The sequence below is a fragment of the Durio zibethinus genome, chromosome 23 (assembly GCF_047325235.1).
Source record: "Durio zibethinus cultivar Kanyao isolate XHJ-2024 chromosome 23, ASM4732523v1, whole genome shotgun sequence".
In the NCBI taxonomy this organism is placed as follows: domain Eukaryota; kingdom Viridiplantae; phylum Streptophyta; class Magnoliopsida; order Malvales; family Malvaceae; genus Durio; species Durio zibethinus.
In genome coordinates, this window is record NC_143184.1 from 3,772,208 (window position 1) to 3,796,830 (window position 24,623).

Below are 24,623 nucleotides of genomic sequence, written 5' to 3' on the forward strand. Positions count from 1 at the left end.
TAACAAAACTTCAAATCCTTTGATCAGAAGCAATAAAATAATTATACTAAAAGATTTATTTATAATAAATGAACAGATATAAATTTTATTTAAATGGTTATAATTTTTTATATAATCATGATATTTATAAATAATAATTTATTTATATTCGAATAATTATAATTATTTATTATATAATAATTATTTATATTTAAATATAATCATTTAAAATATAAATAAATATAAATAATTAAATTTTTTATCTAATATAAAATACACCAAAATTTAAACTACCAACAACTATTATAGCAAACTTTGAAAAAAGCATATTGCACCAACAAGCCTGTGCCAACCGATCGTAACTCGTGTTACCGTTAATTCATCGTAGACACTTGCAGTAGAGTAGCCCAATTTCTTATTGCGCCAACCACTCCGTTATCTGTCTGCATAAAAAATTTAGAAGCTAATCCTCTCATCTAAAGTAGCTTTTTAACGCACCTGCTGTGAAACTCAATTTTTTATTCCATCGCAAACACTACAAAATTTTTTTTTTTGCCACTGTTACTAAACTTTAGAAAAATGTTTTGTTATAATAAATTTAATTACTGCTGCTAAATACATCTTAATTTTTTTTATTTATAATATAGTTAAACACAATAATAATAATTATTATTATCCATTTAATATCATTTAAGAGTTCCCTTCAAACTAACCTCAAAATCATGTATGTTTAGTATATATTGAGGGCTTTCACTTTTAATACAAGCAATAAGTTGTTTTTATTTTAATATTCATGAAAATTTGTATTAATATTAAAAAAAAGAGGAATAAAATAGGTTTTGGTATTTAGGGATGTTGTTTTAACTATAGGATACTTACTTTTACTTGAAAATTCATGAAACAATAATAAAATATAGCAATATTTTCAGATGAGTAAGAATAATAGCAATTGATTAAACAAATAGTAAAATTTGGATTCCAAATATTGTAAAATAATGCACACCTTCCATATATTGCAAAGTTGTTTTTTTTTTTCTGAATTTCTTTTATTTTTTAAATTCTTAGTTTATTCTTAATATTAAATCTCTATTTATCTGTTTAATTAATCTAAAAAATATATTGCCTCCTGTTTAATTAGCCTAAAAAAATATATTACAAATTTAAATACTTTCAAATTTATAAAATTTAAAATTTAATAATATATTTTTTTTCTGAATTAATACTGAAGTGACTTTTTTATCCTTTTATCTTTTTTTCATCTTATCAATCCATATATCTTGATATTTCTTGTGAGTTCCATAATGACAAATAAATATACTGACAAAAAAAAAAATTCAGCATATCACTATCTCTACAGGCAGAACTTTGGTTGGTCGAGATATTATTTTGGTCGCTACACTTCTCATGGATATTTCAATCCTTTACGTTTGTTATGGATACTTTCTAATCCTTTACGCTTTCTCGTGGATAATTTCTTATTGAAATAATTTTTTATGTTTTAGTTGAATTATTTATCGTAAAATATTATAATTTTGAAAACATGAAAAAAGTATTATTAGAATAATTGTTGAAATTCTGATTTTTTTTTTTTTGTGAGTCGTAGGAAAAAAAATTAAGATTCAAATTCTAATTTTGATATCTTTTGTAAACTTATTTTAATCATTAAATCAAACAGCTGAAAATGTTAAAATTCTGATTTATAGTAAGCATTTGGGCCCCTTAGATCTGTAACACTCCTATGTATGGTTAATAAATATTCAGAACTAGATATTCCCATGAAATGTTGGAGAAAAAAATGATATTTCCATTGAATATCTCTGCTTTTATCCAACGTGAAAATTTCTTATTGGTCCCAAGATGATAAGAAATTTGTGTTCACGAACCATTACAGTTCCCAATTAAAAAACCTACCTGCTATCGTTTCATCTCCGGATTACATTACGCACTTTTTCACTCAATCAAAAGCAGGAACTGCAACCACCAACAAGCAACAATGGCAACCCTGTCTAGTCTTAACCTTGTAACCCCAAGAGTCGTGGCCAACCTACCATACTCCGTAAAGGGTAGCCCGGTTAAGGTCCCATACCTTAACCAGCCCCGGAAAAGGGTCTCCCAATTGGGGACTGGGCGGATGCAGGTAATCAGACCGGTGAGAGCTGCCCCTGAGAGCATATCAGAAAAGGTGGAAAAGAGCATCAAGGAAGCAGAGGAGATGTGTTCGGATGATCCAGCGAGCGGAGAGTGTGTGGCAGCTTGGGATGAGGTGGAAGAGCTCAGTGCGGCAGCCAGCCACGCCAGGGACAGGAAGAAAGAAAACGATCCTTTGGAGAATTACTGCAAAGACCACCCGGAGACTAAGGAGTGCCGCACTTATGATAATTGAAATGCTTTTTTACTTTATGATCCTTTTCCTATGATGATGAAAAGGGAGTTTTAGATGTTGTAAGACTATTAATTTGTTTGTGTGAAACTGAAGATGTCAATGGCGGTTTCCTCGTTCAACTGATGTAATCCTATACCATACAATCCGGAAAAAGATAATTTGGTAACTCAAATCGTTTTTATGGATTACATGGAACTTTCCGATGTTTTCAGACGCTGTCTTAATATAACACTTGATCTAATTCATAACGAGGCATGCCTTAATTGGACTTTCCCGTGCAGGTACCCTAGCTATCCTTATAGTGTATAGTGAAGGTAAATTCACACCAAATATAATTAAAAAAATGAGACTGAGAAAATGAAAGATTATTTTTTATGTTCTTAGATATTCATTCACCAGCATCATCTTTCATCAGCACAAGAAAAATCACAGTGACCCATGGATATTTTTTGAGAAATTCTCTGTTAGAATATGCAAGTTCAAGTAACTCTGAACTCAAGGAAGACTTGCTTAAAAATCTATGGAAGAATTTAAAGCATTAGACCCTATTAATGTACATTTATTTTTGCATCTTATGTTTTATTTATTTATCACGAAAATAAGTGCAGATGCAATTATGATTCAGATCGGATGCTGGCTCAATTACTGTGACGAGGATGGGGAGAAAAAGTAACCATCAAAATACTAGCAGAATCTTCACCAACAAATAAATCACAATCATACATATATTTTTATTTCTCAATGAAATGATCAGTAAAATAAAATTATATTTCGGTTTCGTCCGTTGCATGAATTCCTTTGTGGCATCCAAATGGAGGTTTAAAAGAAACTTGCATTATTTGCATAGGAGAATCTTTGAGTTAATCTCCTGACTGGAACGTTTTATTTTTATAAGAATGCAACGAATTAGTTTCTTATTTAAATTCAGACATAATTAATGATTCTATAAATAAAAGTTCACTGGCGAAGCAAAAGCAAGATTCAAGATATATTTTTGGCTTTGGCCAAATCGTCTACCGTCAAGAATATTTGGATATTATTCCAAGTGGCCGTCTATTGAGATTGGCGGCAGTCATCGTTCATCGAAGCTGCATGACGATGAAAAAGTTGTAGAACCGTGATGCATTGACTAAGGTTGCCTTGCTTACGCAATCGTCCGCTACAGACTCACAGCTGGGTGGGGGGGGGGGGGGGGGGGAATGCTTAACCGACGAAACGTGTTTTTTTTGAATTTGACAATATATACATATAAGTATGAATTAAGCACACGTGATTCGGGTGCCTCCTCCTTCGCACAAATTTCAATTTCGGTGAACTATCAGTTGAAATTGAACGAGTCCATCCTCATCCGCAATCCAACGAAAGCCTACTAGTAATAGGGAGGAAGCCACATTTGAAACTTCAATCTAGAGCATGACAGCTGGCATCGCCATATTCATGGAATGGGTCTTGGGAGACAAGGCACCCACAGTGAAATATCCCATCCACCTAGAAAGTTCATTTGCCGTCAACGTGTGATAAATCTAGAAAAATTTATAAAATATCATAAATCATCAAAAAAGAAACGAACTTCTAACATCACATACATTGCGTGTCCTAGTGGGAGGTTTTTATTTACAGCATTCACAAGAATGAAGAAAGTCCCCAGCGGAACTGCCCAACATGTTAAAATCCTGGATAACACTGGATATTGCTCAAGATATATGAACCGTTAATCACTTTACTAAAGGAAAACTCCATTAATCAATTAATAGACAAGACTTGTGAAAGAGTCCATATCACTAACAATGAAGAAAAATCACAGCCCGTGCAGGAGCAAGGAGCACAAACAAGATAAAGCATTTTAGAATTCCTATTACAGAATCAAATTCACAGTGAATATGCAAGCCAAAGTTTTAATCCAGCTTCTAACTAATCCAAAACTCCCAACCAAAATGCAACTACATGTCCCTCCGATCACCAAATTGAATAATTTGGAGAAAGAACTACTGGAGTGACTAATAGAAATAAATGCTGCAATTCAATTAAACTCTCAACATAATTTATCCAAACAAAGATACCACTTGCTATCATCAAAACAATAATTGGCACATTCCAGCTCGCATTTTCTATGCTAAGAATGCCTATAGGAAGAAAGGGTGGATACAAAGTTCTTAAACCTTTTTACCTTTTTGTTCTTGTGATGTAACCAAAGCACGAGATAAACTCAAAAGTTTCAAACAACTGAGTTCCCTTTCTTGGCTTCTTCCCACCAAACCTAGCAAAAACAAACCCCAACTATGCCTATATCACACTCTACAACAACCCTGTTAATGCATCCACATCAACAAGTAGTCACAAAGAAATTGACAATACAGAAACTTTCAACATATCCATAGAAATCCAAAAGTACACAAAAACGGAAAACACAAAAGGTTTCTACAAAACCAAACTCCCCATTCAACAGACTCCACATTAACATAAACCTTATTGCACATTACCTAAAAGTAACAGAAACATAGGAAAGAAAAAGGAAAAAGATAACATTAACCAACGACTCGCTAGAAAAAACAGACCCCAATAAAAGGACCCATATTTGCCCAACAAGGAAGAAGAGTCTATCCATCAATACTCGAACATATCAGCCGACGCCATAACTGGCTGCATCGGACAGGGGAGCTGCAACGGCTTCATCAGAGGATCCGGAATCTCCGGGATATCAACGGCATATCCGCTGACTTCTTCCACAATGTACAGCACCGAGTTCAGGGACCGTAGTCTCTCGGTCAATTCCATTGCCCGAGCTCTTAACACGTTGTTGGCGGATTCCATCTCGATGAAGCGTTGGGTGGCGACGTTGATCCTTTCAGATAGCTGGCTGTTATCTTTCTGTAATGTGCTCACTTCGTTAACCAAATCTTCGAGCTGCTTCTGCTTCCTCATACGTGACCGCCTTGCGGATTCACGGTTTGACAGCATCCTCTTCCTTTTCCTCTCGTCGATGTTAGCATATCGTGGATCGGAATCGGGGGAACTCGCTGGCCTTTGAACAGAAGCCATCTCAGGGGAAGGGTTTCTCTTTTTTTTTTTTTTTTTATCCCGGAGAATATTTAATAGGAATTAATAAATTGAATGACAAATTAGGGATTTCAAATTTTAAGTCAGAAATTAACTACGTGTTAGATCTAGATGAGGAGATTGATGATCAAAAAGGGGGATAATTCATGAGAAAACGTAGAACCAGTAAAGGAAGACGACCGAAAAGGAGTGGAGAATACGGATTCGACGCATGAGGATTGAGCTCATAGAAAATATAAAATCATAGGAATGGTTTTACGAAGACCTGACTACCAATCGCCCGATCCGCTTATCGGACATGAACAAAGCAGCCAAAAAAAAAAGCAGAACCCGAAAAACCCTAGATCTAAGCTAGATAAAAAAAGGAAACAGAAAGAGCGAAGAGACTTAAAAGGAAGAGAAAAGAATGAAAATTAAGAACACTTAGCTGGTTGAAGGAAAAGAAACGCGAAGAGAAGCGGAGAGTGTAGACTACGCGAGCAAGCAAAGGCGAAACGAAAGAAGGATATCAAACGAGGGGAAAGGGGGCTTTTATAGGCAAAGGAGAGGGGTTTGATTGGTTGTTTGGTAATGTTGGTGGATAAACTAATAACGAGGGGAGGTGTATTTAAGGTCTTTTCACTGGTTAACTTTTGAAAGAAGAAGTGGGTTCGGTGTCACCGCTGGCGTGCAAACTGACGCCAGCTAAGCATTCAACGCATTATTTACATTCTTTTTTGGTTTTTTGGAATATACCGACTGGATTCGCTTTTTTTATATATATTTTTCAACTTCCAACAAAAAAACAAAAGGAAATTCTGCAAAATTACTATTACTAGTATGAGTAGAAAACCAACAAATTGTTATATCTTTCATTTTATTATTTGCTAGCATTAATGATTTACAATAAGTGTTGTTGAATTGGAAATCTTGCCAGATAAGGGCCACCGAGGCACGAGCAAAATTGTCCAAATTAATAAGTCATTAAATGGTAACCTTTTTTTTTTTTTTTTTGCCTCTACGTTACAAAACAAGGCAGGTAATTTGGATTTTTTCTGTTTCTTAAATATTGGTGAGGTGGTTGTCAGTTGTCACGCACCTGCTTATGGTAAAATCTTTATTCATTTGCATAAAGGACACCAGTCAAGTTTGCTGCATAGGAATACAATTTGAAGCATTGCTTTTAAATTTTAAATTTTATCAAAGATAATTATTATTTTTGTTTTAAATCTTTAAATTCAAAGGATTTTGTTTGAGAGTATCTTTAGGACTGTTTTAATTATTACATTAAATAATATTTTATTTAATAATTTTAATTTCAATGATACGATTTTTTGTAATTTAAATCTAAACAAATATGAAATTTTTTTATAAGTAAAATAATAAAATTTTGGGGCTATTATCTTACAAATGCTAGTACTGCAAAATAAAAACAATTTACTTGTTGATGTTATCATTTTGTTTTGGTTTCTCCATAATGCAATTCAATAAATATGATCTTACAAATAAACTAAAGTTTTTTATTCACGCCTAATAGAGTAATCTAATGCGAAATAAATACTATCAGTAAATAGTAAAAATAGCGCTTGTTTAAGGCAGGTAAAAGTATTGCTATTTAAATTCAAAGTCTCTGAAAATGACGTTGGCCAGTCTTCACGTTTAAAATATTGGAGAGGAGCCTTAATGTGACAACGTTTTTTTCTAGTAATGCATAAAAGAATAGCTGTCCAACTTAATAATATCTTTATAAATTTCACCTTGTCGATGATGAATGTGATAAATATGTTTCTTACCAATATGTTACTAATCATTCGCGTCTAAAAACTTTCATGTTCTGTACGGTTGTGTAAACATAAAATTTTTATTGAGGGATATAAATTGTATTTGAAATTCATAAAAATATATCAGAGAGTTTATACATATATGTTGAATATTAATTAAGTTTAAAAGTTTAAATAATTAAATTTATATATTTTTCATGCATAAAAATATCAAAGCATATTCTTTCATGCTTGGCCTGAAAAATCTAAATGAAACTTTTCTATACTCTATTAGAAGAAGAGTAATGAATCTGGAGATTTTGATGGATCCGGATAGTTTAACTTTAACTTATCAATACCTACTCAAAAAATGAGTATTAATTATCGAACCAATTCGTCGGTATATAAAAATTGATGGATAATTTACTTTATATCAAACTATAAGTATTTCATTAGTTTATAAAAATAAACATCAAATTAATCAAATATCTAAAAAAAAAAAATGATGAATCAATTGCAAGACATAAAAAAATGACTGAAAATAAAAACAAAAATCATTATGATTTGTTTATTCCTGAAAATATTTTATCCCTTAACCATCGGAGAGAATTGTGAATTTGAATTTATTTCAATTCAAGGGATAAAAATGGTATGCATAGAAATTCAATATGCTCATTTAGATTTTTTAATAATTTAAAATTATTTACTCACATGTGAACTATATTCAAATAATTTTTTCCATCGGGCTGACTCATTATATTGCCCACTTTCACTTGGATGTTTACTTGAGTGTTTTTAATACCAACGTTCGAGCATATATCGATGTTCGAGTATATAGAGTTAATGAACACGATCAATCTCCGATTTGTCAACAATCTCATCACAACAATATCACTGGAACTTAAACTCATAACTTTGGCTTTAATACCACTCGTTGGAGAAATAAACCACATCTGAAGCTTATAGGAATACACTAAAAAGCTCATACATACATGTGAAACACCAATTGAGCCCAAAAGTTTAAACTATTAAGTTATTGGATCATTCATGTATAAATAAAATATTTCATTTAAATTTTATAATGATGTGAGGTTCTTTATTTACATGTGAACCATATTTCAATAACTTTGATATAATAAATTATCTAAACCTTAATTAGTCTTGGTATTTCAAGATTTATCATGAAACTAAAATTTAGTATTTTCTCTACTTTAAAATATTTGTCATGTATTAACTTTTATAGAATTAAAATTTTTTTTGATTTTAATATATTTAAAATTAAAATTAAATTTTTTTATAAAATAAAGTTCAAAAATTTTAATGTCAAAAGGTAAAAAAAATTATAAAATATAATTTTAAAATATACAAAATAAAAATTTTAAATGTTAAAAAAATCATAATTTTAAAACAAAAAAAAAACGAAGGAAATGAGAAAAAAAAAAAAGTAAATATTTTAAAGCAGCAGTAGTGTTAACCAAGTCAATACTTGAGTTTTGCATTGGGCATTTGAAAGTTGGGTAATGGTGGAAATAGGGAATCATGAATGATGAAATCACGAGAAAAGTAGTAGTACTGCGAGTTAATGCTCAGGTAATCAATCTCCCATACTTCTACCCAGAGAATCTCTTACATTGCGTTTGATTTGATGGAAGGAAAAGAGCGATGAATAATGGGAGTTAAAGGATAATGAAGTGTTTTTTTTTTTATTTGGTAGGAAAACATAAAAAAAAACGATGGATTTGTATATTTTATTTTTATAAATTATTTTTAAATTGTAAGGAAAGCATTTTCTAATTTAAATTAATTATTTTATTTATAAATTTACTCAATATCTATTTATTTTCAAATTTTTAGACCAAACTTAAGGAAAGAAAAAAATTTTTTTTTTCCTTTCCCTCATTTGGTTTTTCTTCTTTCAGATTTTTTTTTATCAATTTCTATAATTTTCTTGGTTCCTACCAAACATAAAAAACGTTGCGGCGTTTGAATATTTTGACTTTCTTTATCAACTTGTGTTGTAATAGCCAGCTTATAATTGTATCTAAAAAACGTTCATAATATCTTTTAGGGGTTTCTTAAGAAGTGTCCTTAAAACATTTTTTAAGATTAATTAATATATTATTTATGATAATAAATTTGTATTTAATATAATAATTGATAATTTTATTCATAATTTTTAATACATTGAGGGAAGATATTATTATATAATATAATCTTAAAAATGCTAAAGACACTGTTAACAAAATCTATCTTTTATTTCCCCATGCAAAAAAAAAAAAAATCAAATATGACAAATTTTAATGGATATATAGCTGAATTAAGGGAAATTAATTGTTGTAAACATAAACTGCACTCAAGCAAATAAAATCTGTATAAATGGAATATCCTTCTTGGTCCATTTATAATTTGGGAATTTTTTGGTTCTTTTGAACAAATAACCGTCTTCGAACTGCGTCGTATGAGAATCTAAAGACACGCTCGTTTGGTCACTGACGTCGTTTTAGTGACACTCTGCTTACCGTTGTAGTTCATTCCCTTGCCTGCGAAAATTTCACTCGCTCCTTATCAATTTCCCTTTTGCCTATCTGAAACCAAAACCTCTCTCTTTCTGATTCGCTGAGAACAAATCAAAAGTAGAAAGATCACAAGATGGGGACGGACGATGTTCCGTTGGACGACAAGGCCAAGAGAATGAGAGATCTACTATCGAGCTTCTATTCTCCAGATCCTTCCTCCACTCCCAACGCCCCTTCAAAGCACGGCACCTTGGATGCCATCAACACCACCTCTTTCGATCCCGATCAGTACATGAACCTCCTAGTACGCTTCTCCTTATTCTTTTGATCTAAATCATGGATTAAAATTTGATTGAATTCTAAAGCTAGATTTATAGAAATCAATTATTCAGAATGAAACTGGTGTTCTAGATTAGATTACTGATGTTTGGATTGGATTTGTAATTCAATTGGAAGGTTTGATCCTTTAAAGCATGGATTGGATTGAAATTTGTAGGTACAAAAATCGAATTTGGAAGCGCTTCTTAAGAGGCACGTTGAAATGGCAGCCGAAATCAAGAATCTGGATACTGACTTGCAAATGTTGGTCTATGAGAACTATAACAAGTTTATCAGTGCCACGGATTCAATTAAAAGGTAGCTTCTTTCAATTCTTAAAACCGTTAGTTAACAATTGCCACTGCCAGTATCCTATTAATGTGGGAAGAATGAATAGGGTTTATCAACATTATATCTCTTCATGGAGATTCTCTTGTTCTTTGTTGTTTCAGCAAGATTTTTGATGTCGTAGTAACTATTGTTTGTTTGACCAATTGATACAAATTGGATCTTTGAAGTTCTTACATAAGCACTAGTTAAGAACCCTAATGTGTAGGTAATGAAACTTTGCTTTTCACAGGATGAAAAGTAATATTGTAGGCATGGAAGCAAATATGGGACAGCTTCTTGACAAGGTGTGTTTGAATATTTTCATGTCAGCTCTAGTTGAATTTTTTGAACAATGCATGGAGAAGAAGTGGGGAAAGGAGATTACAGCAAAGCATATTTTTTCTTCATTCATAATTGCAGATAATGTCAGTGCAATCTAGAAGTGATGGGGTCAACACTTCTCTTTTTGAGAAGAGAGAACACATAGAGAAGTTGCACCGAACACGCAATCTTCTGCGTAAAGTGCAGGTATTAAAGAACTATCGAATGTTTATTGTGACTTGTGAGTAATGTGACAGCTGCCCTAGGATTGAACTGAAAGCATGTTAACTAGATGTAACAATTGTGAGTGTAATGCAATATTTTATCAAATAATAGATTGTAAATCCTGTGGCAAATTTATGGTTTTAGATGTTACAGCTCAGAATTTGAAGCTATCAAGGAAAAATTTCAGATAGGATAAGTATAATATTACTTCCTGTATATATATGCATCAATTAGTTACTCAAAAGTTGTCTTATGTGGAAAAGAACAGTTCATTTATGATCTGCCCGCTAGACTTGGAAAATGCATCAAGTCAGAAGCATATGCTGATGCGGTCAAGTTCTACACTGGAGCAATGCCAATTTTTAAGGTCATTTTCTATTACCTTGTCCATTCTCTTCTATTTTATTTTTTAATTCTGTTGTTGGTACATAATTTTGCTTTTATGTCAAAATTTTGTATTCAAAACATTTAACACACACTGTTGTTTTTCTTACCAGGCATACGGAGATTCATCATTCCAGGACTGTAAACGAGCATCTGAAGATGCTGTTGCTATAATAGTAAAGAACTTGCAGGTATGTCTATTCTTGTCTTATGCACATATGGTGATTTAAGCAGATTAAAGAAATTTGTAATTTATTGTTAAAATTTCCTTCTCAGGGGAAGCTATTCTCAGATTCTGAATCTATTCAAGCTAGAGCTGAAGCTGCAGTGCTTTTGAAGCAGTTGGATTTTCCAGTATGTACAGCAACTCTGAGATTGGCATATCTAGCTGGTTGTGTGAAAGTTACAATGGAGCTTAAACAGTAAATTACCATGCATGCCATTTACTCCGCATGAAAATGCATCAGCAAAAATACGAAAATTATCTCACCCTCTCTTTCTTTCTCTTATGACTTCTTAAAATATTTGAAACTTCTGATTGCTGACAGCCTTTAAAATGTGCACCATATGTTTTAAACTTATGGTAGTATTACTCTCTAAACAAGTTTTTGATGTCTCTTGATATATATATATATAAATATAATATATATATATAAATATAATATATATATATATATCTGTTTGAAATATGTACATGTGCATGAGAGGTTATCTGTAATTGGGCAGGTGGATAACTTACAGGCAAAACTACTTGAAAAGTTAGAGCAATCTCTTTGGGACCTTCAGCTTAAAACAGATGAAATTGAGAATGTTTCTATGGATTCTAATGATCCTTCTAAACAGGGAAAAGTTTCTGACTTGAGTCCTACTACAGCTCATGAGGTAACTGAGCATGGAGTAGCATTTTTTTTGTAATTTCTTATAAATGGCTTGTTGGGTAGGAACTGGGTTGGATAAAGGAATCAAAAAAGGAAAAAGGAAACCGATTTTGTGCAAAGCAAATGGCTGGTTCTTTGAAATATGTTAATTTTTGATAATGCAAGTTCTTTTGTGAAACTCCTGTCTCACATTGGGGAAATTCTTGCCTTCTACTTTTGAGGATTCATTGTCTTCAATGATAAGGGTGCTGCATAATGCAGCATGATGCATGAAATATTTTACTACTCCATTGCAATTCTAGCTGTCTATTAAGGTAAATGTTAAACAAATTTCTTCACTATCCAACGTATGCTTAATATTACATTTGTAGGCCAGTGACCAAACATTTTCTACAATTTTGTTTGGAGTTGAATGCTTGTAGATTTGTGCTTTATATCCTTGTTAGTGGATCTTTGTTAATGACCAGATGATGTCTTTTCCCAAATTGATATCTTATTAATTTAGAATATTGGACTCTGTTTTTGTGTTTATGTTCTTTAATTGTGGTTAAATCTGTCATCCCCAGTATCCCTAAAATGAAAAGGAGGCTGGGGGGAGTGGGGAGGAGGAAAAGTGCCATCTAGATAGATTAATGAATAACCCCTTTGTTGTCAATTATTTAAATTAGGCTTCTGTTCGGGAATTTGCGGAGGCCATCCGTGCTTATCGAATAATATTTCCTGACTCAGGAAGGCAACTAATTACACTTGCACAAGACTTGGTCATCAAGTAAGCAGCTTCATTAGAGTTCCCATTGTTTTACAAGTTCTAACTCTATTGTGTCTCAGTGTACAAAGCATGACAACATTTTACTCACATGCTGGCTTTTCTTTAGTCACTTTGAAACAACTGAGCAATATGTAAAGAGACGGATTTCTTCTGCCAATCTCCTGGGTGTTCTTCGTAAGTAGTGTGCATGTGCTTTTTCTCACTTATTCTCAATGATTTCGGCAATGCTACTCCAAATATTTAACATAACTAATTAAAAGGTCTATCCTTATTTACAAATGCAAATTCTAAAGTGTCTGCATAATTCAAGTAATTTATTATCTTCCTTGACATTTGGAGATGTCTTTAGCATATCGTTCTTGATGGAGACAAGGGAGTGTTCTGGATGTTTGTGCTTGTTGAATATATGCCTCCATGAGGATTGATTCTTGATACCATTATTTTTTGCTAATGATGGTGTGGACTCAAATTTATTTGCTTCTGAGTTTGTTGAAATTATTTATTGTCCTGCTTTCATGAAATAACTTGATTTACAGCTTATATATATATATATATATATTTTATAGTATTTGTTTTCTTCTTATTTTGAAACTTAAAATTAATTTGAAACTTTTCTTATCGAGTGCCAAATCCATTGTAGGGACTATATGGGCAGATGTGCTTCTAATGGATGAAGTGTTACATGAGGCTGTTCTACCCGATTTTTCTCTGGAGGTCTTTCTTGAATTTCATTTGAAACCCTTGTCTTTTTAATCTTTATTGCATTTCGTCCTCCTCTGATCTGAGTAGAAAGGTACTTAGTTTTCATATTGAGGGATGGAGCTCCATATAATGATATTCTATGTGGTCTCAGGCTGCCCAAGGTGCTGTTAAAAAGTATGTTGCCAGTACATTTACTTACCTTCTACAGGACATATCAGGTTCTTTTTACTGTTGCTGTTCCTGAAAAATTATTTCTACTCTTTTGGAGTTTCAAATCACCCAAAAGATAACAACATAATTAGATTTACTATGGTGGGCATGTTGTTTTTACCTATTTCATGATAGGGGTCTAAAGAAGATCTGATTAACCTATTCTCCAATTTTTTAGACTCCATTCCTTGTTCACTTGAATTCTGACTAAAATGTAATTAACCTAATCCGGCTCAAGCAAAACGATATTTATGATCTGCCATTCACAACTGTGGCTATTCTAGAGTTGATGTCCATAGCTGCATCATTAATATTTTCAAATGCATGTTTAGTTGGGAGTTGGTTATGAAAAATGATAGGTGCACTAAGTGTTAAATCATACGTATCCATAGATTCTATATAAACTTTTAAAAGTTTGAAAAGTTGAATAAACTTGATTCTTTTTGATTGATGTAGGTTTATCTAATGAAAATTACCTTAGAAGTCTGAGTTCATTCTGTTCAATTTGCAGATGTCCTCCTGAGAGTAAATGTTAGCCCAAAAGAGGCAGCAGAGGAGCACCCCTTGCAGGTTGCTTTGGAGGCCAGCAGAAAAGCAGTGCTCCAAGGCAGCATGGATGTCTTACTGGTAACTGATGAGATGCTGAAGAGACTCTTGTTTTATGAATGCAGAAACGACTCAAACTTTGCATCCCTTATATGCTATTTTGTGTAAATAATGCGAGTCAATTTTTTATGTTGATCATCTGCATTTTTCTCTCTTATTTGGATGCATATAAATGAATTTGTAAATGCTTGAAATATTTTCTAGATTGAAAAATGGCCTTAATTTGGCAGCTGCTTTGTTTTTCGGTGGGTTATGTATGTTGCCATTTATTTTGTTATTTGCATTCTGTTTTTGAACTTGTACCTTTATGTTTTTCATTATTCTTTGCACAAGAATTTGTATTGTATGTTTATTCATTGGGCTTCTCTTTTAATCTATTTGCTTATTGCAGGATTTCTGCCAATTTCTTGATGATGACTTAGGGCTGCTAGTTAAACTGAGAGATTTCATAATTGATTGGGTTCAAGAAGGATTTCAGGGCTTCTTAAGTGCTCTTGATGATCGTTTTCTCTTGCTTTCTGGAAGAAAGAATTCATCAAGTCCGCATCAAGGTTTGACAGAAGGAGCACACAGTGAAAAAGTTCTTGCTGGTCTTGTCCTCGTGCTGGCTCAACTTTCCATCTTCATTGAACAAACTGTCATCCCAAGAATTACCGAGGCAACTTACTGTCATCACCTAATAATTTTATGTTACCAGCTGACAACCATTTCAAAATGTGAAGTGGAATAATTCTAGTACACTCCCTACTCTCTTGGGCTTCTGTCATGTTTTCATCTTTTATTGACAGGAAATAGCTGCTTCCTTCTCTGGCGGTGGTGCTCGAGGCATTGAAAATGGACCTGCTTTTGTTCCTGGGGAGATATGTCGAATATTTCGGTCGGCTGGGGAAAAGCTTTTGCATCATGTAGGAATTGATTCCTTTCTTCATTTTGAACTTTACTGAAAGTAGTACTTATATTGGAGCTGTGGGATTTGTTCTACCCCGATTCTGTTGATCAGTTTGGAAAATTCTGATTGTTGTTGGTCATGCCATTTCGCTGTATCAAGGGAGCACATATTTAATTTTGATGATTTTTATTTTCTGGCATTGGATAGACCATTTCAGATATCTTTTAATTTAAGCAAAGCCAGTTGCCTAATTGTTAATTATAAGTTCATTTTGTTCCATTTCACAGTATGTAAATATGAGAACTCAGAGGGTATCTGCTCTGCTAAGAAAGAGGTTTTCAACACCAAACTGGGTCAAGGCTAGTATGCTGTGCTATAATCCTTAATTTTGAAAGAAATTTCTATCATGAAAATAGTTCGGTATTCAACTTTTGAACCCTTCACAATTTTTTATTTTTAATATCTGCAGCACAAGGAGCCTAGAGAAGTTCATATGTTTGTTGATTTATTTCTTCAGGAGGTTAGTTTCTCTTTTAACTTTTATGACTGGACAAGGATACAATTTTTAAATCTTTTTCCTGCATATTTCAATATGTCTAAATATTCTGATTATGCAAAACTTCTAAGATGTATTGTGCTTAACCTCAAATTTCTTTGCACTAGTTGAAAGCAATAGGAATTGAGGTGAAGCAGATTTTACCTCAAGGGCTCTTGCGTAAGCATTGGCGGTCTGACAGCAATGGAAGCACCACCTCATCACGTAGCAACCCATTACGAGATGATAAAATGAGTAGGTCAAATACCCAGAGAGCCAGGAGCCAGCTCTTAGAAACACATCTAGCAAAATTGTTCAAGCAAAAAGTTGAAATTTTTACGAAAGTTGAATATACACAGGTATAACCTATGAATTCTTGTGCTAGTGGGAAAATATTATTGAAACAAAATGAACCGAGTTTGCTTGTAATTGCAGGAGTCAGTTGTAACAACTATTGTAAAACTTTGTCTTAAAAGCTTGCAAGAATTTGTCAGACTCCAGACCTTTAATCGAAGTGGTTTCCAGCAAATTCAGCTGGATATTCAGTTCTTAAGGACTCCTTTAAAGGAAATTGTTGAAGATGAAGCAGTAATTGACTTTTTACTTGATGAGGTGATAGAAAAATTCCCTGATTATGGTCTTTGATCTTTTCATATCCTATAATTACTGTTTATTGCTCGTTTTTATCTAATTTTTGTTCCACTGGTAACTAATGAAGATGTGGGTGTTATTTCTGTTTGGTAGGTGATTGTTGCTGCTTCAGAGCGTTGTCTTGACCCGACACCTCTGGAGCCTCCAATCTTGGACAGACTTATACAAGCTAAGTTAGCAAAATTGAAGGAACAGAATCCAATTACCCCCTAGATGTTGGAAAGTGAAATTGGTATGGATTGCTCTGATTCAGTTACTTTGATGTGATTCATTCGTCCAAAGGTTCATACAGAAATTCCTGAAGGATATTCCAAGTTCAATTGTTGCTGCTTACATCTTGGCATATTTCGTGTGTAGTCCGTTGATCTGATTCATCAGAGGGTTTTGGATTCTATGACTTGGGAAAAACCATTTTGAAATGAGTCATTGTTCGAGTACAACCAATACACTTGCAGAGCTTCTCGTCTGTCACAATGATGGGAAATTCTTGAATGAAATGATGAAAATGCAACAAAAATTCCAGTTATCTATACGTGGAAGGGTCCTTGTAGCTCATGGATATCTCATATCTTTCAACTGAGAACACATTAAAATCCCAACACCCACATGAATTATCCGGCTTCTCACTTCCTTTTTAGTCCACTTTTTATTGGAGACTACTGATAGATGGTCTAATAGTAACATGAATCATTTGCTTGCCAAGCTTGAGGCGGTTTAAAATTTCTTGATATAATATGTCATTATTGGTAATATTTTATGACATTGTCGTAAGTGATTATTCAGGATCAAAATGCTCCAGGGTGACATAATTTTCTAATTTAGTTATACCGTTAGCATCCTATGATTTACCAAATGATGGCAAGCAGCTGAATATTGGAGTTACTTTTAATCTTCTTTTTAACACGCTTCCCCTAGAAGGGAAGAAAAAAACAAAAAAACCATTCAACGAGACTAAACTAAAAATGTTTAAAATGCGTATTGTGATTGCAATGTCGTGTGTAATTATCGATTATTCCCTTTTTTTTTTTTCTATTAGTTTCTAAAAAATGTAAATCGGCTGTGCATCAACAACTGTGGCTGTAGTTTAGTGGTTAGAATTCTACGTTGTGGCCGTAGAGACCTGGGCTCGAATCCCAGCAGCCACATCACTTTTTGATTCTTTCTCATTCTCTAGAATCTTACGGCTGCGATAAACTAACCGCCTATAGAACTACATACTCTGTCTACAAAGTCCATCAAGAGCATACATCACCTTCCGCGCACGACGTTACAAGCTTACAACTTACACCTGGCTACAATGTATCAAATTCTAGCACCCATTTTCCCGCCAAAACCGTACTTCCCTTCTCATATTTTGCCGTCAAATCTCATTGTTTTGCCTGCCCACTTCGCATTTTCATCCTCACATCTCTTTCTCTCTCGCTCGCTCGCTCGCTCGTTGACTCTCTCACATTCAGTGAAGTTGAACCATGAAGGACCTCGACTTTAACGCCGACAAAGGTACTCTTCGCGCCCTATCCCCTCTTGCTATCTCTGCTGGATTTATCCTTTCCCTGATTTTTGTTTTTGTTTTTGATTTCCTAACAGTTCTCGCCAAAGAGTTCCTCTCAAACTTCGCAGATGCAAATGGCGAGGCCAAATACATGAACATCCTTGTGAGTCTCCCTCTTTCTTTCCCGTCATCCTCTCCAATTTGAAACCCTAGATCTCTGTTTTTCTACTTGAAAATAATCAGAAAATTGTTAGTATTTTTTTTTTTTTTTGTTATCTTTCCTTCAACCCTAAACTTTTTCTCTATTTCAGCAAGATGTTGCAAACCGTAAAATTAGAGCAGTGCAGATCGATCTTGAGGACCTATTTAACGTAAGTTTTTTTCTCCTATTTTCCTCTTAATTTATTCTTGGTCACCGTTATTATTATTATTATTTTTACTTAAAAACCCTTAATTTAGTTAATTTGCTTTTTCACAGTACAAAGACTTGGATGAGGAATTTCTCAGGCGGGTTACTGAGAACACTCGAAGATACATTGGAATTTTCGCTGCTGCAATCGAAGAGCTTTTGCCGGAGCCCACTGAGGCCTTTCATGATGATGATCATGATATATTGATGACACAAAGAGCTGAGGACGGAACCAATAATGCAGATGGGTCTGACCAACGTCAGAAGATGCCTCCTGAGATTAAACGTTACTAGTAAGCTTTAAGACGACAACTCTTTCACTCTTAACGCACTTAACCTGTTCTAAATTCTCCTTAAGAGATTTATATGTTAATTTCAGTTTTATGTTGGTATTTTAGGGTTTCTGTAGGTTTTTAATCAAATTATCCTTATTGTGTGGGAAATGAACCATTGAATTGAGGTGTAGGATGGAGTTTATATGACTAAACCATTAGAATGAAAAGCATTTTCTACCAGCTTTCTGTTTTTCTTACCAAGTAAACGAAAAGGTTGGTTATGGCAAGTGGTTGCTGACTGTTCCATTTAAAAATGGTGCTCCCCGAATTAATGCAATCTTAAGTCAAAACACTGCTAGCTTTAGATGCTATCTGATATTAATTACAGTTTATTGTTTTGTGGTCAGGTTTGCAATTTGTAAGTTGTTGTTTGTGGATAAATTTGTTACAAGAGCTCTTTTTGGTTCTGGTATAATGTGATCTTAAGATATCCATATTAGGTATATTGTTTAGAATCTTTATTATGCATTTACTCTGTTTAAATTGTTGCAATATCTACTCTGTTCGTGATACATATAATTGCATTGGCTGATGCTCACTTATTTTGGATTCAGTGAAGTTTATATCAGGGCACCTTCAAAAGGGAGGCCATTTACCATTAGGGAGGTGAAGGCTTCATATATTGGCCAGCTTGTAAAAATATCTGGTATTGTGACCCGTTGTTCAGATGTTAAGCCTCTGATGCAGGTAGCGGTGTACACATGTGAAGAATGTGGCTATGAAATTTACCAGGTAACTAACTCTTGTCAGATTTGCTGTCTAAATATTGAATATTCTCTTTGGTTCAATGCAATTTTGTTTAATTTGATAGTTGAATAGTCATCTAGAAAAAGGACTCATGCCAGATATCATATGCCATAGTTATCTTTTTAATTGATTTTTAAGGGATCTTAAAATGTCAGTTTGGCCTCTTCTCCTTTATACTACCTTTTATTTTTTCTCTTTCCATTCATTATCCAAACAGGATGTAACTGCTCGAGTATTCATGCCCTTGTTCGAGTGCCCATCAAAGCGTTGTTTAGTGAACAGGACGAAGGGGAACCTTATCCTTCAACTTAGAGCATCCAAGTTTTTGAAGTTTCAAGAGGTTCTAGTTTAACATGATTTATTAAGAAAACATTAAGAAGTCATTCTGCGTTGTTTGTAATGTGTAAGATAATTTTTTCCAGGCCAAGATTCAAGAGTTGGCAGAACATGTTCCAAAAGGCCACATTCCACGGTCAATGACAGTTCATTTTAGAGGGGAAATGACTAGAAAGGTTGGTGTTCATGTTCATTTCATTGTAGCTGAAATACCTAGAAAGTTGGTTTCATGAAATACCTCAGTTTAGACTTTGCACCTGTTCATAATGAAATTTAACTCCTTTGTGCTAACATTTTATTTATATTCTACCTTGTCCGTCAAATTCAGGTAGCTCCAGGTGATGTTGTTGAATTATCAGGGATCTTTCTTCCTATTCCTTACACCGGATTTAGGGCAATGCGTGCTGGATTAGTTGCAGATACGTACTTGGAAGCCATGTCTGTCACTCATTTCAAGAAAAAATATGAACAGTAAGCCACTTTCCTAAACTCATCACCAAAATGCACTTGTGGTTAACATCCATCTTTATGCTTAATAATGTCAGTATGTGAGCTTGTAAAGAAGGCATCTGAAACGGAGATCTTGCATTTCAATATACTGAAACAAATTATGAGCTAAACAATATGAATGTGCCTGTATTTATACTCAATTGTGCTCTACTGCAGGTATGAACTTAGGGGAGATGAAGAAGAGCAAATTGCACGATTAGCTGAGGATGGTGGCATTTATAACAAGTTGGCACGGTCATTAGCACCTGAAATTTATGGACATGAAGATGTTAAAAAAGCTTTGCTTCTTCTTCTTGTGGGTGCTCCACACCGGAAGCTGAAGGATGGGATGAAGGTAATATGTCAATCTTATGTTTTCTTTTAGTCTATTTGCTGGCAGTCATTTTTCTGCTTATCATTTATCAATAATAATATGGTTCACTACAAATATTGGGCAAATCTTTTTATTGTTATTTTACTTGAAGAGTTCAAGCTGTGCCTATGAGCAATGTGACATTATTCTCCCCACTTCCCTTCCATCCCTTCCACCCCTCCCAGCATTCAAAGAATATTTTTTCTTTTTGTTTTCTACACTTCTTTAATTTATAGTTTTGTATTTGCTTCATTTTGTATTTTTATATAGACAGACTAATAGCATTTTAATGACTTATGGTTACACTGCAGATCAGAGGAGATTTACATATTTGTTTGATGGGTGATCCTGGTGTTGCCAAAAGTCAGCTCCTTAAGCACATTATAAATGTAGCACCCAGGGGAGTCTATACCACTGGCAGAGGAAGCAGTGGAGTTGGTTTAACTGCAGCTGTGCAGAAAGATCCTGTCACAAATGAGATGGTTTTGGAAGGGGGAGCCTTGGTGAGATCTGTTCTTTTCTTTGCACTATAATTTATTGTATTTAAGTTGAATGTTTTATGAGTATGAGATGGCTTAGAAGAATGTGGCTACTGTAACTGTTTACTGTGAGAATCATGTGATCATGCCAACCTTTCTTCTGTATCGCCCATGTTACAAATTATGCCTTGTTCTGTTAATGGTTATAATTTTCAGTTGGTTTTACAATATATTTAGTATATCTCATGTCAAATATGCTCCCTTTCTTCTAATTATTATTTCCAAGGTTCCTATGAGCTAATAGGGACGCCTTGACCCTGTTTCAGGTGTTAGCGGATATGGGTATATGTGCTATTGATGAGTTCGACAAGATGGATGAATCTGATCGTACAGCGATACATGAAGTTATGGAGCAACAGACTGTCAGTATTGCGAAGGCAGGGATCACCACATCTCTGAATGCAAGAACTGCAATTCTTGCTGCTGCTAATCCAGCCTGGTGAGAATGTTGTAGGTCATTCAAAGTTGTTTCCATGTGACATTATATTATTTTTGGCAATTTCCTTTCATGAATTGAAAGGGGACATAAGTGGGGGAGAAAAAGAAGTGAATTCCTTCTTTATGAGAGTAATTGATCTATATGCAAAATCAAATTTATTAACTTGAGTCATATAACTTGTTTTGAAGGGGAAGATATGACCTACGCAGAACTCCAGCAGAAAATATCAATCTCCCTCCAGCCCTGCTGTCAAGATTTGATCTACTTTGGTTGATCCTAGATCGAGCAGATATGGATGCTGATCTTGAGATGGCAAGGCATGTTGTTTATGTACACCAGAATAAAGAATCTCCTGCTCTTGGGTTCACTCCACTTGAACCATCTGTTCTTCGGTAAGCACCATAATTCCTCTTACATGGAAAACTTGTCTGAACTTTATCGATGACTATTTTCCCATTTGATTAAAGTATAACTTTATTTAAGCAAGTCATTTTGCTGACTAGGTTTTAATTTTTATGAACTTGATAAACTTGGGTTGCAAAGTCATGTGAGCCAGTAGAAGCTGTGAATTTTTCCTGCATATGTTCTTTCTGAATTTGAAGAAAGCTGATCTGTTACATTAGTTGACAGTGTCCTATGTGTTGTGTAGATACCTATTCCTTTTCATTTTACATGTCTTCATTAGCTACATGTATTGATATCTTAAATTTGTTGATTTTCTTTTTAAATTTGTTGATTTTCTTGAAGTTCCACCACTATGTTTGTCAGGAAACTTCATAGATGCCTTGATTTCTCTATGGATATTGTTTTATCTGGTTTTTGTTTTTGGTTTGTAGTGCATATATTTCTGCTGCAAGAAGATTATCCCCTTATGTTCCAAAGGAGCTGGAAGAGTATATTGCCACAGCATATTCCAGCATTCGGCAAGAAGAAGCTAAATCAAATACACCACATTCGTATACTACTGTGAGGACTCTACTCAGCATTCTTAGGATATCAGCAGTAAGTCCTGATGTTCTTTACTTATTTTTTATTTATAATTGATAATACCTTCCTACTCCTTGGTCTGCTTAAACGGGCTGGGGAAGGTGACTTTTCTTTGGGTTGGGCAAAGAGAAGGGCGGAAAGGATGTGGGATATCTGGATCTGAAATGTAGGTGCCACAATGCTCTCAGATTTATTGTTTACAATAAAATTGTTTTTTTTTTAAACAGTTGTTTACGATGAAATTATCTTTTGGATTGACAATCAGAATTTCTTGTGCAAAACATCTGCTTTTAGGTGGAGCAGTTTTTTCTTATTTGAATTGCAAATTGACATGAAATTGATATAATTTTCTCACAGGCACTATCAAGGCTTCGTTTCTCTGAAACTGTGGCCCAGAGTGATGTGGATGAGGCTCTTAGGCTGATGCAAATGTCAAAGTTCTCTTTGTATTCTGATGATCGTCAAAAATCTGGTCTGGACGCCATATCAGATATATATTCAATCTTACGGGATGAAGCTGCAAGGGCTAACAAGATGGATGTGAGCTATGCCCATGCACTGAATTGGATTTCTAGAAAGGTTTGTTCTCGATATAAGAGAGTTGAACTTGAGCTATTGTTGCTTATTATTTAGCAAAATGAAACGTTATCTGACACTGAAAGCCAGTCACCTTCCAAAGGACAATAATATAGCATGGAGTGCCTTGTGGTCGCTGTTTGACTTTTCATCTCTAGAAACAAACTTACCAACAATGATATTCTAGGATTTCTGTAGAACTGCAATTTGATGGAAATAAATTTTGTCTTAACGTAGAAGCTATGACAAAATGTAACATTGATTATTACGAGCACAATTCAGTTAATGTGGTAGCCTATAACCCTGAGCGTGGTTTTAGCAATAACCAATGGGTTTTTATGGTGTATGTCACTCTATATGCCCTTACAAGAAATTAAAAAAACCAGTAAATAATAGTAGTAAGATGATTTGATTCATCTAATCAAACAACTCTAGCAGTTGACATTTTTTGGTGGGTATAGATGTATTATTCTTCTGTTTTAGCACTCTTAAAAGTTAGCTGCTTATTCTTACTGCTTATATTCGGATGAGTTGTCTTCTGGCATGTTAATTCTTGTTCTATTGGAGACTGAAATATGAATATTTGGTTGTCAAGATTATGTGAAGTTTCTTAGTGCTTAAATTTTTTTGTTTTAACAGGGATATAGTGAAGCTCAGTTGAAAGAATGTTTAGAGGAATATGCTGCCTTAAACGTGTGGCAGATACATCCCCACACCTTTGATATTCGTTTTATTGATGCCTGAAGTTCCTAAATCAATTGGAAGCAACCCGAAACACAACAGTAAGCTGCATCCACCAGCATCTGAAAGGAAACGTGAGAGGGAAAAGCTTATAATCACATCCCTTTCTTAAGTTGTTGGATTTAACATATAGTTATCCAGTGTACCTTTTCTTAGTGTAGGTACTCAGCATTGCTAGAGTTTCTACCTCATTTGAAACATGAGATGGAAAAGTGATTAATCAGCGGAGTTACTTCTCTTTGTTAACTAACCATGATAAAACATTGTCTCTTCTCTTTTAACTCTTTTCTTATTATTTTTTTTAAAGTTGTGTTTAACTCTTTGTGAATTATGATGGTGAGGCTAACTGATTCTTGAGAACTGCAGGATTAGGCTTTGCTGACATTTATTTATCTGCCTTTCTAGTTTCGACTGTGGAGTATGGGTAACTGCTTAGCGAACAGCTTCGTTTGCTCATGGTTTTATGTGAAAAAAATATGGTAATATCAATAAAGGAGCAAGTAATTAATCAAATATATTTTGTGGGATGGAGTCGCGGAGTGTCGATGTGTCATTAACCGTTACTTTGGAGAAAAGAAGTCTCAGTTTCGCGAAAATGATTAAAAAAAAATTATAACGGATTCCCACAAATGGCATCTTTACATTTTTCTCTTCTTTTTTTTTTTTTT

At 34.0% G+C, this 24,623-nt stretch overlaps 4 protein-coding genes and 1 non-coding gene across 8 annotated transcripts; 4 read left to right on the plus strand and 1 right to left on the minus strand.

Moving 5' to 3' along the window:
* Positions 1-1,802: 1,802 nt before the first annotated feature.
* LOC111314076 (calvin cycle protein CP12-2, chloroplastic-like) lies at positions 1,803-2,573 on the plus strand. Its single transcript, XM_022915094.2, has one exon. It carries the CDS (start codon positions 1,973-1,975, stop codon positions 2,360-2,362), a length of 390 nt encoding a protein of 129 aa, XP_022770829.1. The 5' UTR covers positions 1,803-1,972; the 3' UTR covers positions 2,363-2,573.
* Positions 2,574-4,707: 2,134 nt separating this feature from the next.
* LOC111314075 (bZIP transcription factor 53) lies at positions 4,708-6,000 on the minus strand. The gene has a single exon (XM_022915093.2). It carries the CDS (start codon positions 5,399-5,401, stop codon positions 4,967-4,969), a length of 435 nt encoding a protein of 144 aa, XP_022770828.1. The 5' UTR covers positions 5,402-6,000; the 3' UTR covers positions 4,708-4,966.
* A 3,491-nt stretch (positions 6,001-9,491) lies between these two features.
* LOC111314079 (vacuolar protein sorting-associated protein 51 homolog) lies at positions 9,492-17,309 on the plus strand. 2 transcript variants are annotated; one of them, XM_022915099.2, is made up of 20 exons: positions 9,492-9,978; positions 10,171-10,310; positions 10,573-10,627; positions 10,743-10,850; positions 11,137-11,235; positions 11,366-11,443; positions 11,529-11,606; positions 11,979-12,134; positions 12,799-12,899; positions 13,006-13,073; positions 13,540-13,613; positions 13,753-13,819; positions 14,323-14,438; positions 14,809-15,075; positions 15,206-15,322; positions 15,594-15,665; positions 15,776-15,826; positions 15,970-16,200; positions 16,277-16,453; positions 16,586-17,309. In XM_022915099.2, exons 1-20 carry the CDS (start codon positions 9,808-9,810, stop codon positions 16,703-16,705), a joined length of 2,346 nt encoding a protein of 781 aa, XP_022770834.2. In that variant the 5' UTR covers positions 9,492-9,807; the 3' UTR covers positions 16,706-17,309. The 2 variants fall into 2 exon arrangements, with proteins under 2 accessions (XP_022770834.2, XP_022770838.2); XM_022915103.2 differs by lacking the exons at positions 9,492-9,978; positions 10,573-10,627 and having other exon boundaries at positions 10,653-10,850.
* Positions 17,310-17,565: 256 nt separating this feature from the next.
* Positions 17,566-17,637, plus strand: TRNAH-GUG (transfer RNA histidin (anticodon GUG)). The gene has a single exon. It is a non-coding gene; the product is annotated as a tRNA-His (tRNA).
* Positions 17,638-17,873: 236 nt separating this feature from the next.
* LOC111314080 (DNA replication licensing factor MCM7-like) lies at positions 17,874-24,236 on the plus strand. 3 transcript variants are annotated; one of them, XR_016332285.1, is made up of 15 exons: positions 17,874-17,992; positions 18,080-18,147; positions 18,296-18,355; positions 18,463-18,686; positions 19,283-19,460; positions 19,693-19,815; positions 19,898-19,987; positions 20,140-20,282; positions 20,478-20,655; positions 20,985-21,176; positions 21,479-21,651; positions 21,840-22,043; positions 22,488-22,804; positions 22,996-23,217; positions 23,854-24,236. XR_016332285.1 is itself a non-coding variant. In XM_089752078.1 (15 exons), exons 1-15 carry the CDS (start codon positions 17,962-17,964, stop codon positions 23,956-23,958), a joined length of 2,157 nt encoding a protein of 718 aa, XP_089608204.1. In that variant the 5' UTR covers positions 17,874-17,961; the 3' UTR covers positions 23,959-24,236. The 3 variants fall into 3 exon arrangements, 2 of the variants coding, with proteins under 2 accessions (XP_089608204.1, XP_089608205.1); XM_089752078.1 differs by having other exon boundaries at positions 22,488-22,653; XM_089752079.1 differs by lacking the exons at positions 19,693-19,815; positions 19,898-19,987 and having other exon boundaries at positions 22,488-22,653.
* Positions 24,237-24,623: the final 387 nt, after the last annotated feature.

What these genes read in the sequence shown, in the direction of transcription:
- LOC111314076 (XM_022915094.2), top strand. Translation starts at nt 1,973, where the DNA reads ATGGCAACCCTGTCTAGTCTTAACCTTGTAACCCCAAGAGTCGTGGCC.
- LOC111314075 (XM_022915093.2), bottom strand. Translation starts at nt 5,401, where the DNA reads ATGGCTTCTGTTCAAAGGCCAGCGAGTTCCCCCGATTCCGATCCACGA.
- LOC111314079 (XM_022915099.2), top strand. Translation starts at nt 9,808, where the DNA reads ATGGGGACGGACGATGTTCCGTTGGACGACAAGGCCAAGAGAATGAGA. An exon ending in CGAAAGTTGAATATACACAG is followed by an intron (nt 16,201 to 16,276) that starts GTATAACCTATG and finishes TTGTAATTGCAG; the next exon opens with GAGTCAGTTGTAACAACTAT. An exon ending in TTGACTTTTTACTTGATGAG is followed by an intron (nt 16,454 to 16,585) that starts GTGATAGAAAAA and finishes TCTGTTTGGTAG; the next exon opens with GTGATTGTTGCTGCTTCAGA.
- LOC111314080 (XM_089752078.1), top strand. Translation starts at nt 17,962, where the DNA reads ATGAAGGACCTCGACTTTAACGCCGACAAAG. An exon ending in CCAAATACATGAACATCCTT is followed by an intron (nt 18,148 to 18,295) that starts GTGAGTCTCCCT and finishes TCTCTATTTCAG; the next exon opens with CAAGATGTTGCAAACCGTAA. An exon ending in TTCAAGAAAAAATATGAACA is followed by an intron (nt 20,283 to 20,477) that starts GTAAGCCACTTT and finishes GCTCTACTGCAG; the next exon opens with GTATGAACTTAGGGGAGATG.